This window comes from Pelophylax lessonae (assembly GCF_965119305.1).
Source record: "Pelophylax lessonae genome assembly, chromosome: 2".
Taxonomy (NCBI): Eukaryota; Metazoa; Chordata; class Amphibia; order Anura; family Ranidae; genus Pelophylax; species Pelophylax lessonae.
The window spans coordinates 124728067-124748937 of NC_138769.1; the positions used below are offsets into that span (position 1 = coordinate 124728067).

At 40.0% G+C, this 20871-nt stretch overlaps 1 protein-coding gene across 1 annotated transcript in view; it reads right to left on the reverse strand.

Moving 5' to 3' along the window:
• Positions 1–1763: 1763 nt before the first annotated feature.
• Positions 1764–20871, reverse strand: part of PIPOX (pipecolic acid and sarcosine oxidase) — a 134999-nt gene continuing 115891 nt past the window's right edge. Inside the window, exons 5-8 of the mRNA XM_082247100.1 lie at positions 5680–5832; positions 3887–4045; positions 2249–2324; positions 1764–2156 (exon numbers count right to left, since the gene is read on the reverse strand). Of these exons, the coding sequence (XP_082103226.1) occupies positions 2029–2156; positions 2249–2324; positions 3887–4045; positions 5680–5832 (516 nt within the window). The 3' untranslated portion in view covers positions 1764–2028. The remainder of the gene's footprint in view (positions 2157–2248; positions 2325–3886; positions 4046–5679; positions 5833–20871) is intronic.

Here is a 20871-nt window from a genome sequence, read left to right on the forward strand (position 1 = left end):
GATATGTCAAGATAAGTCAAAATTTTAGTCACCCCCTGCAATAGAAGGTTTTATTTATTGTATGGTTAGGTTTCCCTAACATCCGCATCTAGAGGTTTGCTTATGGTGCATTTTTTCATGTTACAGCAAGGTCTCAAAAGGATTTGCAGCATGTAGATACCTTATGTTCTACTGTTCCTCACAATGGGTCATTGAAGGCCTTTTTGATTCCTTTTACCCAAAACACCCTAAACTGTCTAGGCTACTTTCTTGCTGTTCTCTAAGCCCTACTCTATAGATTGGTTTCCATTTATTTCACTGATGATAGCCAACAAGTCTGGAACGGATGTATGCAGTTTAGTGTAAATGGCTTTATAATATTGGACTGTATCTGTGCTATAATCCAGTGGTTCTGGATTTATTGTTGGCTCTAGGTTCATGCATATATGATCTGCGAGGCTCCACCCACTGTCTTAAATTAAATATAAACCCTTATTTTTGGAAAGCGTGATGTAAGTTAGACATGTAGATAACGTGTTTTAAAATGCCTCTAATTATGGTAAGAAAAAGCTTGATTTAACTAATAATCGTGATTTAGTGACAATATCCTGTTGATTCACATTAGGTGAGAATTTTAATGATAAGCCCTTGTTAAATCTGTGAACTGTGTATATTTGTGTTAATTGTAAAAGCAGCTCTTTTATCCCCAAGAATGTTTGATATTATAATAAAATGAAAGTGTAAGGTACATGAAGTATATTTTCAAGATTTTTCACCAAAAAAGGCTGCAAAATTTCAATGAAGGATTTGACAAGTCTAAAATTATAACTAAATTAGCGAGGCTTTGGTTCTCCAAAGAATGGATTAAATTAATGATTTAAAGCACCTTTTCAGTCACTGCATCCATCCAATTATCTGGTAATGGTCACTTTACAAAAAAATACAAGTTCCATCAAATCAAATATAACCAGCTCCACAGTGGGTATATTGGCACAAAGCTGTTTTGTGTTGGAGAGATATAATATTTAACAGCTTGAGAGTCTGCTTCTGCCTAATATGCATTTGCTAGGTAAATTATACAGTTTCATGTCCAACGATCATACATTTTCTTATTTATGTGCCTAAAATAATAAAGCATACCTATACCCCAAAACAAATATTTAGCTGAGGTTCCTGCATTCATTTTTCTAAGACTTTCCTTTTTCATTTTCACCAGATGATTCTGCCAGTAACACAATTCTTGTGGTGACGATATACACTCTCTGTACTGTATCAGGACAAGAGAAACAGGAAAGGACTACAGAATCCCACCCCTTTCATATTCTTCATAACATAGAAAGCCACAGTTTTGCAGTCCTTAGAGATATATAATGTAACTGATAACAGTTAGCAGAGGCAATAAGCACAGGAAGAGCTCATACTATTTCTGGCATAATCAACAAGTATTTGTTTGTATTTATCAAAGAGATACAGTATATATATATATATATATATATATATATATATATATATATATATATATATATATATATATATATATATAAATTCAATCAAATATTTAACAGATCAAATAAAAGGAATGAATTATCAGGGTTTACATACCCTTTAAAGTGGAAGTATACCCTTCTATCCTTTTTAGCCAAGGAAGCTGCCATTTTGACCTTTGTTTAATCTTAAGCTGTCATGATGATGCACATGATCAGTTAGGACACCAGCCATTGGATGGTTTGACAGTTTGGTTGAGAGCACAACCATTGTGACAGCATTTTTGGCATGCATGAAACAGTTAAATATATGGGGTTACTTCTGCTTTAAGACTATATTCACGCCTGTGTATTTTAGGCATCATTCATCCCTATTGAACAAGTGTTTTGTTGCAACACCACCAAGGAGCACCTGCAATGCACCAAAGCATGTAGGTAAGATCCTTACTGTCTATGCTACCCCACTGCTTTCTTCAACATGTACTGATGGCATAGTGAACAGTTACTTAAAAGTCCATAAAGTATCCATAAAAAAGGTGAAAACTGTTTTTTTTTATTCTTCTTCTCACAAAGATGCACTTAGGGTTTTGAAGCGAGCGATTTTGAACGGTGTAAGATCATATGCAGGTTGCTTCCCCATGCTGAGCTCACTCAATATCTTCCCGACTAATGGGGACAGCTTGAAGCCATGACCTAAAGCGGAAGAGCAAATGTTGAAGAGTTAACTGTGCTCTGCAAGCTAAGCTTTCCAGGATAACATGCCAGCTTCCATTCTCCCAGCTCACCTGAGAATCCAGAGCCTATGACAATATTCTTGTAAAGAGGATGGTAATCCAAGATGAAATTGTTGTCAGGAGTATTCTAAAAAGGAAATAAAAAACATTGTGATAAAAAAACAAAACTTTTAATTTAATCTTTTTTAAAGGACATATGCATAATATTAACATATATATTTCAAAATACTTGAATTAAAAATACTTTGAAAATGTCATTTCTAACTTTGACCACAATAAAAAAAGAAAACTTGTAAAACACCATACCTAATAAATAAAGATATATTGTTTAACCCTTTATGAAAGGATATGTGCACAGTATTAACACACTATATTTCCTATTACTTGAATTAAAAAATACTTGTACATATTTGGGAAATTTTTATTGGTTCACACACTCAGCAAACTCAGCATTTGTTGCTAGAAAACTACTTGAAACCCCTAAACATTATATATTTTCTAAAAGCAGAGGTCCTGGATAAAATAATGGTGACAGTTATATTTTTAAGTTTTCTGAATTTATCATGCATTAGTTTAATTATTATTATTTTTTTAAATTAATAATTCCTTGAGTGTGTTGATCAAATCCCCTAACTTATTTGCAAGTTCTAAAACTGCATGTTTCCAAATTCAGTCTTGGCTCGGTAGGTATTTAGAGATTTTAGGATATGAGTGCAGCGTTACTTCTGAAGGAGCCGCTGGTTTTAACTGGTTTCTTCCCCCTACAGTACAAAGGCTACCAATCCCACAGGCAACAGTCCATTCACTCTGGCTCCAATAACACTCTAGGAGATGTATTTTTATGACTTATTGCTTGTAGAGTCTGTAACAGAAGAGGAGCTGGGGTGGTATGGGATCCACCAAAAATTCTGTCTTGTAACAGGAGGACACCCTTCTCTAGGTGAAACTTCTTTAACTGTCTTTAAAACAGAAACAAAGGGGAAAGCCAGACCTGAGACCCTGTACGAGCTGTCTCAGAGAGTAAATTACTGCTGGCACCCCAAAAGTAGAACAACACAAAGTTACTAAGCTCAGATCCTGAGCTCAGGTCAGTACTCACAATGTCCAAGGGCAGTTATGCACCTTCCAGCTGTCATCAAGCACTCTTAAGTAAGTCCTTTCAATCATATCCTGAAGGGAAGCTGCTTAGTTAGCTCCACGGGTAATTAAAAATAGCCCCCCCCAGCTCTGCTATAGCTGGGACCTTGATGAACATCAGCTGACTGCAGCAGAACTACCTCAAAGGGGCAGCAGCACTTGAGGCTGGAAACATCTTCAGCAGAAAAAAAAACAGGGTTGCTCCAGACCCTGAAGTCAAGCTGCTATTTTGACTCCCCCAGCCCTCTATGTTCTGGAAGCCTCCAGAATGCAGGGGGAGGCAATCAAAACTTCAGCCTGTGAGATCTAGAACAGCCCAAAGAAATCAACAGCTGCTCCAAGAATTACACAGGACTCAAAAAGAATTAAATTGACCAATCATCCTAGCAACCTACCTAGAAGGGTACTACATGAGATATCATTTCCATTTCCAAAACTAGTGAACTAAGCTTTGGAATCATACATTTTAATTTAATTCCTAAGAAAATGTTCTACCAATGGCTAACCACAGTTTTCTACGGCAACTATACTATTTTCCAAGAATGGGCATACCGTATACATGCATTGTTCTACCACAGCTGGCTTAGGGTGCAAACCAGGAAGGTATTTACTGATGAAGTTGCAAAGTATCTGGATGTCTGGGATTTGGGGTGGTTTAGTTTGAAGCTCACGCTCCTCAGGGTCGGCCTCATTTCCACCATGAAAACAAATCTGCAACAGCATAAAATATCAAATATGAATATAAAAGAAGCAAATAAATTAACAACTGAAAGAACAGCTTCAAAAAACGTGTCATGCCTCTTACTAAATACCTTGGACTATCTACTTTCTAAAAAGGGGTCATTTGGGTGTATTTGTACTGTCTTTGCATTTTAGGTCCTCAGAATAGGAGATAGGCCATCAGTACATCAGGATTGATTATTTTCAAATATAAATACCATGGTTTTCAGACTCTACCTTTCACACATACTAAATAATATATACTGATTTGGGTATTGTTTACCAAAAAAATATAGCAGACTATATTTTGGCCTAAATTTATGAACAAATATTATTTGTTTGCAAAATTTTATAAAAGATACTAAGAAAAACGTGTTTTTTTTTTCAAAATGTTGGTATTTTTTTGTTTATATAGCAAAAAATAAAAATCCCAGTGGTGATTAAATAAGACAAAACGAAAGCTCTATTTGTGTGAAACAAATTATATAAATGTAATTTGTGTACAGTGTTGCATAACCGAACAATTGGCAGTTAAATTAGCACTGTGCTGAATAGCAAAAAATGGCCTGGTCATGAAGGGGGTAAAACCTTCTGGTGGTCAAGTGGTTAAGTAACAAATGATCAGTGGACCAGGGGTACAATGTCTGGCTTCTGGAGACAAGCCCTGCAGCTTTACAAGCTGCAGGGCCTGTGCATGAACTACGAGAGTACTCATCATTGCCCTCAAAGTCTGTTCAGAACTCCACGTCATCAGCCGTAGTGGCTGGCGGTAGTGATAATTAATTTATTCAAAGGAAACTGTAAATGAACAAAGCAGCCACGTGGGCGAAGCCCAGCATGGCAGCAATACTTTCAAATTGTTACAATGGGTGTGGGGAGAAGATTCCCCGCCCACTGTCACAGGGAGGGGGAATTGGGCCAACTGGTGGCAGGAGCTGGAACATGTTACATGTTCCACCCCAAATATGGGTGGAACATGTAACATGTTCAAAAAGGGGAACTTATCTTTGGCCATATAAGAGTAGAATTTAATTGCAAATTTTTAATTTTAGTAACATTTGATCAATTGTCTAATAGGTATTGGGGTCAAATCAATGTTCTTTTGCGACCACAGTGATGAGAAAATTCTAAGGTGCAGGATGGAAATTTTTTTGCTAATTAATTAATTTCTAACAGTGTATGCAGTTCTCTTTTGGGAAATTATATTTATTCCAAAATTGGTTAAAAGAAAATTACATTTTCAAAAGATGATTATCAAGTAATCAAATGTAAAAATAATTTTGTAGAAATGTTTGCACCAATATTTGTTTGAACGTTGGTTTAAATATCTAGTAATATATGGTCAAGTTTAGGTAAAGTAGGTGCAATCCTTTGCTCAGGAGTTTGTTTTGCCCATAGTGATGTGGGGGAGGGGAGGGGGGCCGCATGCTTCCCGAGGTAAAGCAGGGGTCTTCCAACAACCCTGACCAAGAACAGGAGATACCTGTTCCTTCTGTTATATACAGTATAATAATTGCTGAATGAGACAATGTAACAAATAATCCAAGGGCTACAGGAAAAAAGAAAATGTCTTCATTTACATATTTCAGACCCCAGAACCAGTTGTCCTTGTGATATTTCCTTACCTTAATTAGCCCTGGATATTCTTGGCAAGGTAGTCCATAGACCTCGTGCTCTTCTCCATTTAGATTTACACCAAGGAATGCTGGGAAGTTTTGCAGCAGACTAGAGCTCCCAGGAATCTTCTCTTTCCAGTAACAGACATTAATTCTCAGAGTCTGGAAGAAACACACTTCTAATGAAATAGAGAACACAAAACCGTAGTATTCTCTAATTTTACTGTCATAAAACATTATAAATAATACACTATATATATATATATGTTTATATTACTTAAAGCGGAGTTCCGGCCACAAAAAAAAAATAAATTTCAATGAACATACCCCCGGGACAGTCAGGGCTAGTACATTCCACAATGGCTAGCCTCTGACCTGTCCCAGTTCGCACTTACCTTTTAGAAGAAATACTCACTTTTAAAATTTCTTCTCCAGTGCTGCCATCTCAGGTGTGGGCAGCTTTAAGCCAGCGCGATCTTCTTCTGTGTCCTCTTCCGTCCTCTTCGGTCCCACGATGCACTGCGCCAGCCCCGCCGTCACTTCCGGGGCCGCAGCGTCATCCCTGCACAGCTTCTGGGCATGCCCAGAGGCTGTTTAGCAAGGTATGATGCGCCTGAACCGGAACTGACGTCAGGGCCGGTGCAGGCGCATTGATTCCTGGGAGCGATGACGTTCAGCTCCCAGGAATCATTGCAAAGCGGAAGTGACGGGGCAGGCCGCGCGGCCGAGGGAGGAAGTGGAAGAAAGGTGAGTATTTTTTTTCTGCAATTACAAGGTAAGTAAAAAAAATTAAAAATCGTAACTTCCCATTTCTTTTTCAGGTGACAAATAGGAAGCAGATGGCCCAAAATCGACTATGTCGATTTTGTGGCCGGAACTCCACTTTAATATATTCAAGTACAGTAGTGTGCAAAAGTTTAAGGCAGGTGTAAAAAGATGTAAATTAAGAGTGCTTTCAGAAACAGAAGAGGTTATAGTGTATTTTTATCAATTAACAGAATAGAAAGTAAATGAACAGAAGAGAAATTATAATCAAATCAATATTTGGTGTGGCCGCCTTTTGCCTTCAAAACAGCATCAATTCTTCAGTTCTTCTAGGTACACTTGCACACAGTTTTTAACCACTTAAGCCCCAGCCCTATTTCAGACACTTTTTGTTTACAAGTTAAAATCAGTATTTTTTCCTAGAAAACTACTTAGAACCCCCAAACATTATATATATATATATATATATATATATATATATATATATATATTTTTTTTTTAGCAAAGACTCTGGAGAATAAAATGTCGGTCATTGCAATATTTTTTGTCACGCGGTATTTGCGCAGCGGTCTTTAACCACTTACCGCATACTAACGTAGGTCTACGTCAGTAAACTTTGCGGTAGTGTACCGGGATGATGCCTCTAGCTAGAGGCATCATTCCGGTACCGTGGTTTGAAGCCGACGGTTGGCTTTCCGTCGGTACCGACCGATGCGGCTCGGGAGCCGCTCGATCGGTACCCGGGGGGGCGGGAGGGGACGTCCCCCCCCCTCCCGCCGCCTTCCGTGGCTTTGCTCGGGGCTCCCGTCCCACCGGGAGCCCCGAGCACCCAGCCGGCGCGTCCGCCGGCTGGATGGAGTCCCGATGAATGCCGGAAACAGCATCGATCGGGGCTCCGTTGACGTAACCCGGAGGCGGCGTCCATGACGTCACTTCCGGGTTACTGTGCCGCAAAAGGCGGCAAATTTGAAAATCGGCTGTATGCAAAAACGCCGTTTTTGGCATTTTGCATACAGGGAAGTGTAGTGGAGGGGTCTAGGGTCTTTTAGACCCTCGATCCCTCCATAAAGTGTACCTGTCACGACATATTGCTGTCACAAGGGATGTTTACATTGCTTGTGACAGCAATAAAAGTGATCAGATTTTTTTTTTTTTTTAAAACTGTAATAAAGTTAAAAAAATAAATAAAATAAATGGGAAAAAAAAAAAAAAAAAAAATTTAGCCGCCCCCGTCACCGTTAGCTCGCGCACAAAAAAAAACGTATACGCAAGTCGAGCCGCAAATGAAATCGCTGTTCAAACCACACATGTGAGGTATCGCCGCGATCGCCAGAGTGTGAGCAATATTTTAAAAAAAAGAGCTACACTCTACCTCTAAACTGGTAACCGTTAAATAAATTTAAAGCGTCGCAGATTGAGATCTCTATTGACCGTAGTTTGTCGACATCCCACGGGGGGGCGCAATTTTAAACCGTAACATGTTGGGTATCTATTTACTCGGCGTGACATGTTCTTTCACAATATACAAAAAAAATGGGCTAACTTTACTGTTTAGTATTTTTTAAATGCAGTGAAATGTGATTTTCAAAATTTTTCCAAAAAAATGGCGCTTTATAGACCGCTGCGCAAATACCGCGTGACAAAAATTATTGCAATGACCGACATTTTATTCTTCAGAGTCTTTGCTAAAATAATATATATAATGTTTGGGGGTTCTAAGTTGTTTTCTAGGAAAAAATACTGATTTTAACTTGTGAACAAAATGTGTCAAAAATAGGCTCGGTCCTTAAGTGGTTAAAACGCCATTTTTTTTTAAAACATTTTGAAAAATCACATTTCACTGCATTTAAAAAATACTAAACAGTAAAGGTAGCCCATTTTGTTTGTATATTGTGAAAGATGATGTCACGCTGAGTGAATAGATACCCAACACGTTACGGTTTAAAATTGTGCAACCCGTGGGATGGCGACAAACTACGGTCAATAGAGATCTCAATAGGCAACGCTTTAAATTTTTTTAACAGTTACCAGTTTAGAGTTAGAGTGTAGCTCTTTTTTTAAAATTATTGCTCACGCTCTGCCGATTGCGGCGATACCTCACATGTGTGGTTTGAACTGCGATTTCATTCGCGGCTCGACTTCCGTATATGTTTTTTTTGTGCGCGAGCTAACGGTGACGGGGGCGGCTAAAATTTATTTATTTTATTTATTTATTTATTTATTTTTTTTAACTTCATTACAGGTTTTTTTTAAAAAAAAAAAATCTGATCACTTTTATTTCTGTCACAAGCAATGTAACCATCCCTTCTGACACCAATATGTAGTGACAGGTACTCTTTATGGAGGCATCGAGGGTCTAAAAGACCCTAGACCCCTCCACTACACTTTCATGTATGCAAAACGCCGAAAACGGCATTTTTGCATACAGCCGTTTTTAAAATCTGCCGCCTTTTGCAGCAGAGTAACCCGGAAGTGACGTCATGGACGCCGCATCCGGGTTACGTCATCGGAGACCCGATTGAAGCCGTTTCCGGCTTTGATCGGGACTCTATACAGCCGGTAGACGCGCCGGCTGGGTGCTCGGGTCTCCCGGTGGGACGGGAGTCACGGAAGGCCCGTTGAAAGTCACGGAAGGCGGCGGGAGGGGGCGTCCCCTCCCGCTCACCCGGGTTACGATCGAGCGGCTCCTGAGCCGCATCGGTCATTACTGACAGAAAGCTGACCGTCGGCTGTAAACCACAGTACTGGGATGGTGTCTCTAGCTAGAGGCATCATCCCGGTATAACACCGCAAAATTTGCTGACGTAGCCCTACGTCACTTTGCAGTAAGTGGTTAAAGGAATGGGGTAGGTAGGTTGTTCCAAGCATCTTGGAGAACTAACCACAGATCTTCTGTGGATATAGGCTGCCTCAGATCCTCCTGACTCTTTATGTAATTTCAGAAAGACTCAATGATGTTGAGATTAGGGCTCTGTGGGGACCAAATCATCACTTCTAGGACTCCTTGTTCTACTTTATGCTGAAGATGGTTCTTAAGGACATTGACTTCATCTTTGGGAATCTTTGTCTTGCTGCAGAATAAATTTGGGGCCAATCACATGCCTCCCTGATGGAATTGATGCTGTTTTGAAGGCAAAGATTACACAAAATATTGATTTGATTTGGATCCCTCTTCTGTTCAATTACTTTCTATTTTGTTATTTGATAAAAATATACTATTAACACTTCTATATCTGAAAGCATTCTTAATTGACAGCATTTTGTCACATCTACCTTGGACTTTGCACAGCACTGTACATAACTGTATTATAAAAACATCATATATACACCGTTGTCATGTAACTATATTAAACATTGTGTACTCACTGCCTTGTACAGAATAATTGTCATGCCACTAACACAGGTAGCGAGATCTGTTATAACATATGGTTTTTACAAGAGAAGCTTCTTTTGAATATTTAGGACTTTATTTAAGATGGATATGTGAAGCAGTTCCATGCAAATACATTTCCCTTGGGATTGCCTCTTAATTTTTAGATTATTCATCATTTCCTTGCAATTTTTTGCAGTGAAAATGTATGAAGATGAGTAATATAGCAAGTAAATTTACCATCTATTTGAAGCAAATTCTAGATTAAAATGAATGGTAAGAAGGCATAACTGTTGTGCATTTGCTTCTTGAGGGTTCATTTTTAAAAAATCTTTTCCTAATGTTGGACTTCAGTTAAACACAAACACACACACTCAAAGTGTCAGACACACATACACTCCAGGTGTCAGACACACACACACTTATATCCAGCAGTGCTAATCGCACGCAATGTTTCCAGCAAGCTGTTTGTAGAGAAGGTTCTGTATCTGTAGATCGACTTCAGTACAATCGACCTGCCCATACATAGATGGAAATTCATCTGGTCCCTGCTGAACCGGACAAATTTGATCAGTTTATGGCTGGCTTTATCCGTCTCCCACCTTGTGACTGGACAGTGAAAGGAGCAACAGCAGACTGATAAGCTCATGGCTATGAATAAGGTTTTTTTATCGAAAGGCGTAAGCTGCTGTAACTTGCACACTGTACCCTTTATCAATTAAGTACTTTTATCGGGTTGACAAGTTGCCGGCTCTACATTTTATACTCTCATGATAAACTCCTCTCTCTTTCTTTCTGCTCTCTCCTTCTATCAGCATGCTCCTTACACTGCAGACAACTGATTATCTCAATGTGCTCTTTTTCTGTTCCCAAGTCTGAATGCTGAGAGGCTGATAGAAGTTTAGGCACTTACTCTGCTTGCATGTTAAAAAAAATACATTAAATTATGCATCAATAAATACAGATCTGCATTCATTTGTATATTTTAAAACTGCCTTCCAAAGATATTAGTTTAGCACACCAGACATGATGAAATAATTAGCAAGAATATAAGAACAGGCAATATGCCTAGTATGGTGCAGTGTACTATGCCAAAACCACTCCTTAGCTAAGATTTTACTTCCTGTCCAGGTGTCAGACACCACAAGAAGTGGGAACACAATTTCATTTTTTTTGGATTTGGGATTTAGAGGTTACAAGTAGAATAGGCTCATGGTAATATCTGGAACTATTTATTTCCCGGTAAATTAATATCTCTAGACAAAACCTTATTTGTTTAGTATTGGAGAGAGTGTGGAAGGGTAGACCCTCTCTCAAGTCTTTTTGTGTCACCATTAGGGAGAAATTGCCTCTCCAGTATATTTGCTGTTAACCATTGTCACCGAGAAGGTAAGTGAGGGGGATTCTAACATTTTAGAGTTGTCCCCAGAACAGGATTTTCCAGTGGGGCAAATGTTCAATGACTGTAATTTCCCTCACTTTGAAAGCTTCCTCTAAGTTCCAGTTGCGTTGCGTTGTCCTGTCTGGGACAGGAAGGGAAATTTCTCCAGTGGTACACACACAGCAAAATATAACTCACCTGGGGTTTTAACTGGTCCCTTCTCTCTACCTATCCAAGACTAAAAAAAAGTTTGGGCTATGCATACACTTATTATGTAAAACAAACCATGGCTCTGGCTAATTCTTGACACAGTATGTGATTTTATCTCCTACCAGTCGATCTCTGCGAAACCGCCCTTCTGTCCTATTGCTGAGGTTTAAATTGAACTAAATCAACATAATATTTTACTGCTCTCCCACTGCCGCACATCATTCAGTATGCTGTAATTGTTTTATTATTACAAAGCCATTGAATCCTATAGATAGTCTGTGATGTTCTCCATAATAATCAGATGATTTGTGCACATTAATAAGAACAAAGGACAGGGACAGGAGAAGATGAGAGTGAAATGATGGAAAACTTTCAAATATATTCCATCTTTGTGTAGATTATAATATACAGTCATGAAAGCGTACTGCAATGAGACAGCTTTTGTTAGGCTAGATTGCAATATGATGCATAATTATATCATTACCTATCTGGTTTCTGTACCCGAGGCTTTCTAGGCAACACCAAAGTCATATGTATGGCTTGGAGGACACAGCACAGAAAGCTGTGAAAAAAATTAAAATACATAACAAATGACTGGATGACGGAAGGCAGGAGCGTATTTCCGATTCACAGAAACTGCCAAGCACAAGGTTATACTTTGAATGTCTTCCTGAAAGCCTCTATTTTTATTGGAAAGGAGATTATTTTATGTATAGAATTTAACAGAAAAATAATAAGTGGTTCGTCCTTTTATTTTGAAGCATCTTAATGTGGAGGATTAAAGGGGGAATCCAGATTGATCGAATACCATCAGTGGTATGTAAAACATAAGGAATAATTTACCACCTATAGGAAATCCACAGGATAATAGGATCCAGGAGTTTGCATCCATTTGAATGTAGGTAGCTGAATGCTGACTGCATTTATAAAAAAAAAAAAAAACACTAGGTGAATATCATTAACTTTGATCCAAGTGCTTTGAGGGGGAACCTTTGGGGGAATCAAAAATGGAGAAAGATCTGGGAGTCTTGGTAGAGGATAGACTATGCAATAGCATGCAATGTCAAGTGGCAGCTGCCAAAGCCGGCAGAATATTAGCATGCATAAAGAAAGGGATGTATTCCAGAGATAAAACTATAATCCTTCCACTTTATAAAACTCTGGTCCGACCGCATCTGGAGTATTCTGTCCAGTTCTGGTCGCCTGGAGCTGGAGAGAGTCCAGAGAAGGGCAACTAAACTAATTAGGGGATTGGAGGACCTTAATTATGAAGAGCGTCTGCAATCGGTTGATTTATTCTCCCTGGAGAAGAGACGCCTGAGGGGGGACATGATAGCAATTTATAAATATCTCAATGGTGATCTCAGCATAGAAAAAAAGCTATTCAGTCGAAAGGATTGCATGAGGACTCGGGGGCATACAATGCGATTGGAGGAGAAGCGTTTCAGGAGTTGCCTGAGGAGGCAACGTGGGGGTTCTTTACTGTTAGGGCTACAAGATTGTGGAATTCTCTACCACAAGAGGTGGTTTCTGCGGTAGTATGGTGGCTTTCAAAAGACTCTTAGATGTACATCTCAAGGAGAAAAACATTCAGGGGTATGCGAGATGATTACGGCCACACACACCTACACAGGTTGAACTGGATGGACTATGGTCTTTATTCAGCCTCACCTACTGTGTAACTATGTAACTATGTGTGTAATGAGAAATCATGAGGTTCGTACAAGAAATGTTTGTTGGCCACGTTTTCAGTTATTTTTAGGTTTTTGACAACTTTTCTTTTACAAAGGAGTTTATTAATATTCAACAAATAAGATCAACAGTTAGAAGATGGTTACACAGTATAATGAACAAACATGAAGCAAAAAGTAAATAATAAAAAGGAATGTGCAAAAAAATTGTGCAATTTCCATGCGTGACATCCCACAGCAGCAAAAAGTCCCAAAGTCTGAGGTATCCTAGGGGATTATAATACGCTGCATGGTGCCTTAAAACAAAAATGTCCAAACATAGAATTTAACGTATCTAAACAAGAGACTTTTGTTGTCGAGAGTCTCACTGTTGAGGAAAATGCAATGCAAAAAAAAAAAAATGTTATTACCATTACCATCCCAACCAGGATTCTGTCTGGCGGCCTGATAGACACATGAGATAAATGCATAAAGTAGAACAGATGGAAAAAAGAAAGGAAACAAAGAAAAGAAAAGGAAACTGGATAGGAGAAAAGAGGAAGAAAGGAGAAGAAGAAGAGGAGAAGAGTCCACGGGGCGTGTATCAGAGAAGCACCAAATCGAGAGAAGTGAACTATCAAACCTAGAAGGTTGGTTATACACAGCCCACGGTTCCCAGACTTGAAGAGGTTTTTGCCAACTTTTCACATGATAAAGAAGAGTGATACTCCATGCCATAAGTGCCCTGATCCTCTTATTCTGGACTGAGCATAAGGTATTTATTTGCTATGAACACTGAGAACCTCTGATGTGGTTTCACAGAGGAAAATAATACGGGAACTCTAACAGTAATGGTGCACAGGTCTACACACCAGCAGTGAGTGGCACACATCTATTTGTGTTACACGTTGTACATTTTTCAGTATGTGCTCCAGAAATACTTGTTTGATGAAGTTAAAAAATACCTTGGCAACTATGTAGATCAGTGTTTCTCAACCTTTTTTCAGTCAAAGCACCCTTTAAAAATTATCAACAGTCTTGAGGCACCCCATTCTAAAATGTAAAAATTATTTTAATAGTTTTACATAATGCAGCAGCAAGCATACAAGTAGGACACCCAACAATAGAGCTGATTTATTCTTCCAAAACAAATACACTTTTGAAAACTGGTACTGACTAGTATTCCAATGTTTCTCTTCTCCCTCGGTTTTTATCCATCACTTAGATAATGCGACCCCCAATGCTGATGGAGAGAGGCAGGGGAGGGTCAAACAAGGATGCTTTGCAGGCAACTGACACCCTCCTTGTCAACTGATGCCATTGACTGTTAGGACACTGGAAGCTAGATGGTTGTAATGGCGCACAATGAAAATCTGGGGCTTTGTGTAATTAAAAGGCAGGCTTCATCCACACTTGTATACAGTTTTTGGGCAATTTTTAGGGCATTTTGCCAAGGCACTCCTAAAGAAAACTCAAGGCACCCCAGTGTGCCTGGGCACCCTGGTCGAAAAAGGTTAGTGTAGATCTACAAAGCAGAGATGGAAATGGTTGGGAAACAACACATGAGAAAAGATCAGAGAGCGTTAGAAAATTTCTAGAATCTTTGCATGTGAGACCCATGTTTTCATAACAATGCTTTATATTGCACTGCTCAATGTTTTACAAGACCTTCTCAAAAAAATGTATGTAAAAAAAAGGTTGTTAAAAAAGGATCGCAACCCTGTGACCACACGCAAACTCCCGGGTGGTTGTTTGGGCTTCCTAAAGCCGGGTGCACACGATCAGGCTACAAAAAATATTGCTTTAGAAGCAATCGTACGATAATCTGATCATTAGTACACAGCTTTCATCTGAAGGTACAAACATGAAAAATGTTCTCGTATGATACCAGATTGTATGATTTTCATTTAACCTCCCTGGCGGTATGATTATGTCAGGAATTTTGTACCAAAAGCGGTACAATTTTTTTCATGGAAATTTGGCGTTATGTATTATAGGCCTACAATTCTTTGTAATTACTGAGTTAAACCTGACCAAAACAAGACTCTAGTAGACATCCCAGATGTGATAAATTTGAAACACAAACGCATGAATTATAATCAAATCAATAATATAATTTTATTATATAATATATAATAAAATTATATTATTGATTAGATTATAATTCATGCGTTATATATATATAAAATATATATGTGTGTATATATATATATATATATATATATGTGTGTATATATATATATATATATATGTGTGTATATATATATATATATATATATATATATATATATATATATATATATATATATGTGTGTATATATGTGTGTATATATATATGTGTGTGTGTATATATGTGTGTATATATATATATATATATATATATATATATAGGTATATATATATATAGGTATATATATGTGTATATATATGTATATATATATATATATATATATATATATGCCCACACACACATATATATATACATATATATATATATATATATATATATATATATATATATATACATACATACATACATATACTATATATATATATATATATAATATAAATGTGTTATGTGTTTGTGTTTTGTGCAACGTTTGAATTTCCCTCCCAGTTCCGCTGCCATGCAGCATTGCTGCTGCAGGGAACGGAACTAGGAAGTCATCATACTGACGGATGAGCGGCGATCACAGCAATGGGAGATCATCGCTGGATCGCCAGGAGAAGGTAAGAGACAGCGCTGCACGCTCTGCACATACCGATCCTAGCATAAAAAATCCACCCCGAGTCACACTCGGGAATACCGCTAAGGCGGTTAATCAGTACAGTTTTCGTCTGAAAATACAATACAAATACATTATATCACTTCTGAACTTTTATTCTGTTGTACGAGAATTTTCGTACTTTAGTAATCTTCTCATTTTTCGATAAGGAGACTAGCATGCAAAAAAAAAAAAAAATGGACAATAATTCATCTGATAATCTCTTTGTGTGCACTAGGCTTAACAAGCAGCATGCTGAATCAAAATTTTCCATTGAGTTTGCTGTTCTGTCAATTGCCAGCAGGCTACTTTATTATTAAATAGCTAGACATTAAGCCCGTTAAATTAGCGGACGCTAGAACATATGTAGCGTCCCTGTTGCCCTAGCAACATCAGAGACACGCGCAGAGCTGACCGAGCGGCTCTCGCGTGCGCGCACACCCGCCGCGTGCCCATGCACACCCGGCCGCCCGAAGTCTCTGCGGTCCAAGTCCCAACGGCTGTCCTTAGGGCACATGCGCAGTAGCGCAATCCCATGGACACAGGGACTGGACGCAGAGACACTTGTACTTTATATAGTAAGATTACAATGGGGGGGAGGGGGGGTTGTGTAATGAGGGGGGTCTCCATGGTGACGGTGAGGTGAAGTTGTGTCGGGCCGCTCACCTGTGTGATGATATGACAGGAGGAAGGGGGAGGGGATGTCGCTCACCTGTACAGTAGCGATGTACAGCCCTGTATCCGGGCGGCGGCGGACCCTCCTCGGGTGGTGATATCCGCGCCTCTGCAAGCTCCTCTGCGCTCCCCTGCCGCTCACATCCCAGCCGCCTGACTCGTCTTTGTCTGTCTCCCGGCCGCCATGCACACTCAGCACCGCGCACCTTCCACCCCCCACCTCAACACTCTCTCTCTCGAACACACACACAGACTGGCTGAGCGGCCATGCGGGGGGAACTCTGGGAGTTGTAGTTCCCGACACCGCCGGCTTCTCCCCGGGGAGCGACTACATCTCCCAGAGAGCAGCACGGGCAGACTGGGCGGGGCATTACGGGGGGAGGCGGGGCTCAGCTCATGCCCTAACAGACTGAAGTAGGGCGGGGCGAAGGCGCCAGCCGTTTCAACATTTTTGCCCGGCCGCCCAAAGTCCCAACGGCTGTCCGTGGGGCACATGCGCAGTAGCGCAATCCCACGGACACAGGGACTGGACGCAGATACACTTGTACTTTATATTATAGATAATGGTTTAAAATGATATTCAAATACATATTCTTAACTCAAAAAGTAAGTTTTAATGGTCCAGCCTCCTCAAAATTCCTTTGTTTTGACGCTATTATCTGGCAGGCTAATAGGCAGGCCATACATTATGCAATTTTCTTTCATTTAACCACTGGCTGAAGGAAGGAAAATTGCTTCATTCTCCATCAATACTGTACAGTCAGTGTTGATGTTGAATCCCTCTCACTGTTATTGTGTTCTGTTGGTGGGGAGCGGGGGTGGCGCCTTTCCCCGACTGCAGAATACAATGATCACCGCTGACAGTTATAGCCACCGGCAGTGATTGGCGGAAAAAAAAAACAGATAGATCAACTTTAGTACAACCAGCCTGCCCAGAGATGGATTGAAATTCGTCCAGTTCCTGCTGAACTGGCTGAATTTTGATCCATCTATAGCCAGCTTTAGAGGGTGGCTAGGTTCTTTGTCCATTGTTGTATTGTAGGTAGGAACATAGACATCCTCTCTTGCTCGCTTCTAAAATGGACTAGGAACTATGGGATTCATAGTTCACATGGAGCAGTGTATGTGACTGCAACTAACGCGTGCACTACTTGTTCCGAACAAACAAAAGTGAGGGGGAAAAGGGAAGGTTCAGGATCTCACAGAGGACATTGCATGGAGGCAGAAAAACACAGTAAAAAATTATTTAATGAAAAATAGACTACAGGGCCATTAAAGTGGTTGTAAACATGAGACATGAAAAATGAACAAAGCATATCCCTCTATAGTGTATACCTGTCTCAATCTAGAGCACTAAGTGTCATTTCTGTCTGCTGCTTTGTTCCTCTGCTATAAGCATGAGTCACATTTGACCAGTTTTCCTGACACCAAGTGAAAAATGGTGACAGGGGAGGGAGCTCACACTAATTGACAGCCTCAGCTTTGTTCCTGTGTGCTGTGTTAAGGGGGGCATGTCCCTTCCTTCCAATCAGCTCTTTGAGCTCTCCTCACTGATGTTACTTCAGCTTTCTGACCCCTGCTTTTTAGAACTAAAAGATTCTTTCCTGTGTAAATTCTGCACTTTGAATAAATGTAGGAGAAAGACGGCTGTAGATAAACAGGTACAACTTAGAAGGAGTACAGGTATAATGTAGGAGGATTTGTTTAATCTCTGTGTACCATCTGAGGCCAGTTACATCACTGGGTATATGTGAGGGTTTACAACCACTTTAAGTGGTGTATGCTTATGGATTATTTTTGAGAAAGGATGGCATTTAGTGCCACATTAAAAATGGGGGCACTGAGGAGCAGTAGGGGCTATCCAAGAAGGAGTGACATTTTCTGCTCTCACAGGGAGGGTGGGCACTGTAGGTAGGTAGTGTAGTGGAAGCTATGAGAACTGGTAGTTTCCTTTGCATATGTTAATAACTAATCATTGAATGCACTACTGCAGGCAGCTTGCTGGGTGCTTCACATACAGAATTACTTTTACGCTGATGTTACATCTATGTGTTACAGTAATGCATGGTAACACACTTTACATGAATTGGTAAACTGCGGTGCTATGCATTTTGAAGTTTACATAATATATGCAATATTACTAGCAAAAAAAAGGAGCAGCTACATTGAATATATATATATATATATATACAGTATATATATTTTTACTTCTCACCAAAGTATGAAACCAATATATTTTCCCTTTACTTTCCTTTCCTTGGTGAAGTATTGGATTGTGTGCATGGTAAAAATTGAGAAGTCACTGCAGTAGGGCATTGTACAACTTTCAAGACTTCAAATGTTTCACAGCATTTGTCGTACCAGGCAGACTTTTAAATAGATAATGCAGGAAATGTATTTAAAATCAGTCATGTGTGAAAATGGCATAAAATGTGCGTTTTTTTTTTTTCATTTCACTCATCTTAAATTTGGGTAAGTGAGATGTAAGGCACAATTATTCAGCAATAGTTTTAATGTAAAAGGCATAATGCCACCAGACTTGACATGAATGACTTTTATAAATGTAGTAAATTCCCCTACTTTTATTCCACTTTATATTCTGTATACAGTGCTTGTCCTCGGTGTGTGCAGGGTGTTAATAGGATAATCAGCACAAAACAGAAACACAGAGACAGCAAAAAGCACCAGTATCTGAAGATCGCACATAGAATGTAAAACATTTTATTCTATATTTCTCTTTTTCCTATATATATATATATATATATATATATATATACTGTATATACATTTTTTAAGTTGGCTTTTTCTGAAGACAGTGCAGTGACTATGAAAAGTACAATGGGCCATCAGGGGCGGACTGATAACTCCTGGGGCCCCGGGCAATAGGAGATCATGGGGCCCCCTGTGTCCCTGTTCATGAATCCCAGCCCACCCTCAAGCAGCTTATCAGTAACCATCAAATGCAACTTGTCAATGCCCATCAATGTAGCCTTACCAGTGCCCATTTAATGCAGCCTCATCATTGCTTATCAAATGCAGCCTCATCAGTGCTTATCAAATGCAGCCTCATCATTGCCCATCAAATGTAGCTTATTAGTGCCCATTAATGCAACCTCACCAGTGCCCATCAAATGTAGCTTATCAGTGCCGATCAATGCAGCTTATTATTGCCCATCAATGCAACATCACCAGTGCCGATCAATGCAGCCTCACTAGTGGCCATCAAATGCAACTTATTAGTGCCCATCAATGCAACCTCACCAGTGCCGATCAATGCAGCCTCACTAGTGCACATCAAATGCAGCCTTATCAGTGCCCATCAAATGCAGCCTCATCGGTGCCCATCAAGTGCAGCCTATTGGTGCCCATTAATGCAACCTCACCGGTGCCCATCAAATGTAGCTTTATCAGTGCCCATCAAATGCAGCTTATCAGTGCCCATCAATGCAACCTCACCAGTGTCGATCAATGCAGCCTTATCAGTGGCCATCAAATACAGCTTATCAGTGCCCATCAAATGCAGCCTTATCGGTGCACATCAAATGCAGCTTATCAGTGCCCATTATTGCAGCCTTATCAGTGCCCATCAAATGCAGCCTTATTAATGCCCATCAAATGCAGCTTATCACTGCACTTCAAATGCAGCCTTATCAGTGCCCATCAAATTCAGCTTATCAGTGCCCATTAATGCAGCCTCACCAGTGCCCATCAAATGCAGCCTTATCAGTGCCCATAAAATGCAGACTTACTGTGCCCATCAAATGCAGCCTCACTGTGCCCATCAAATGCAGCCTTATCAGTGCCTATCAAATGCAGCATCATCAGTGCCAATCAAATGCAGCCTCACCAGTGCCCGTCAAATGCAGCCTATTAGTGCCCATCAATGCAATCTCACCAGTGCTCATCAAATGCAGTCTTATCCATGCCCATCAAATGCAGCCTCACCAGTGGCCATCAAGCGCAGCTTATCAGTGCCCATCAAATGCAGCCTCACTGTGCCCATCAAATGCAGTTTATCAGTGTCCATCAAATGCAGCCTCACCAGTGCCTGGATCACACAGAGCGGCAATCTCCCACTGTGTCACAGGGCTTGGATTTAAATAGCCCCGCTGCCACTGTCAACTAAGCCCCGCCTCCTCGACTGGCTCCTATGATAGACATCATACTGATTCAATTTCCCAGCATTGGATCAGTGTGCTATTTATCATAGGAGCCGGTCTAGGAGGCGAGACCTTGTTACAGCGCCGCCGAAAATTTCAGATCCAAGTTCTGTGACACAGTGGGAGATCACCGCTCTGTGTGACAAACACAAGGAGGGGGAGGGGAGCACTCTGACAGGGGCACGCCGGAATTACATCATGGATG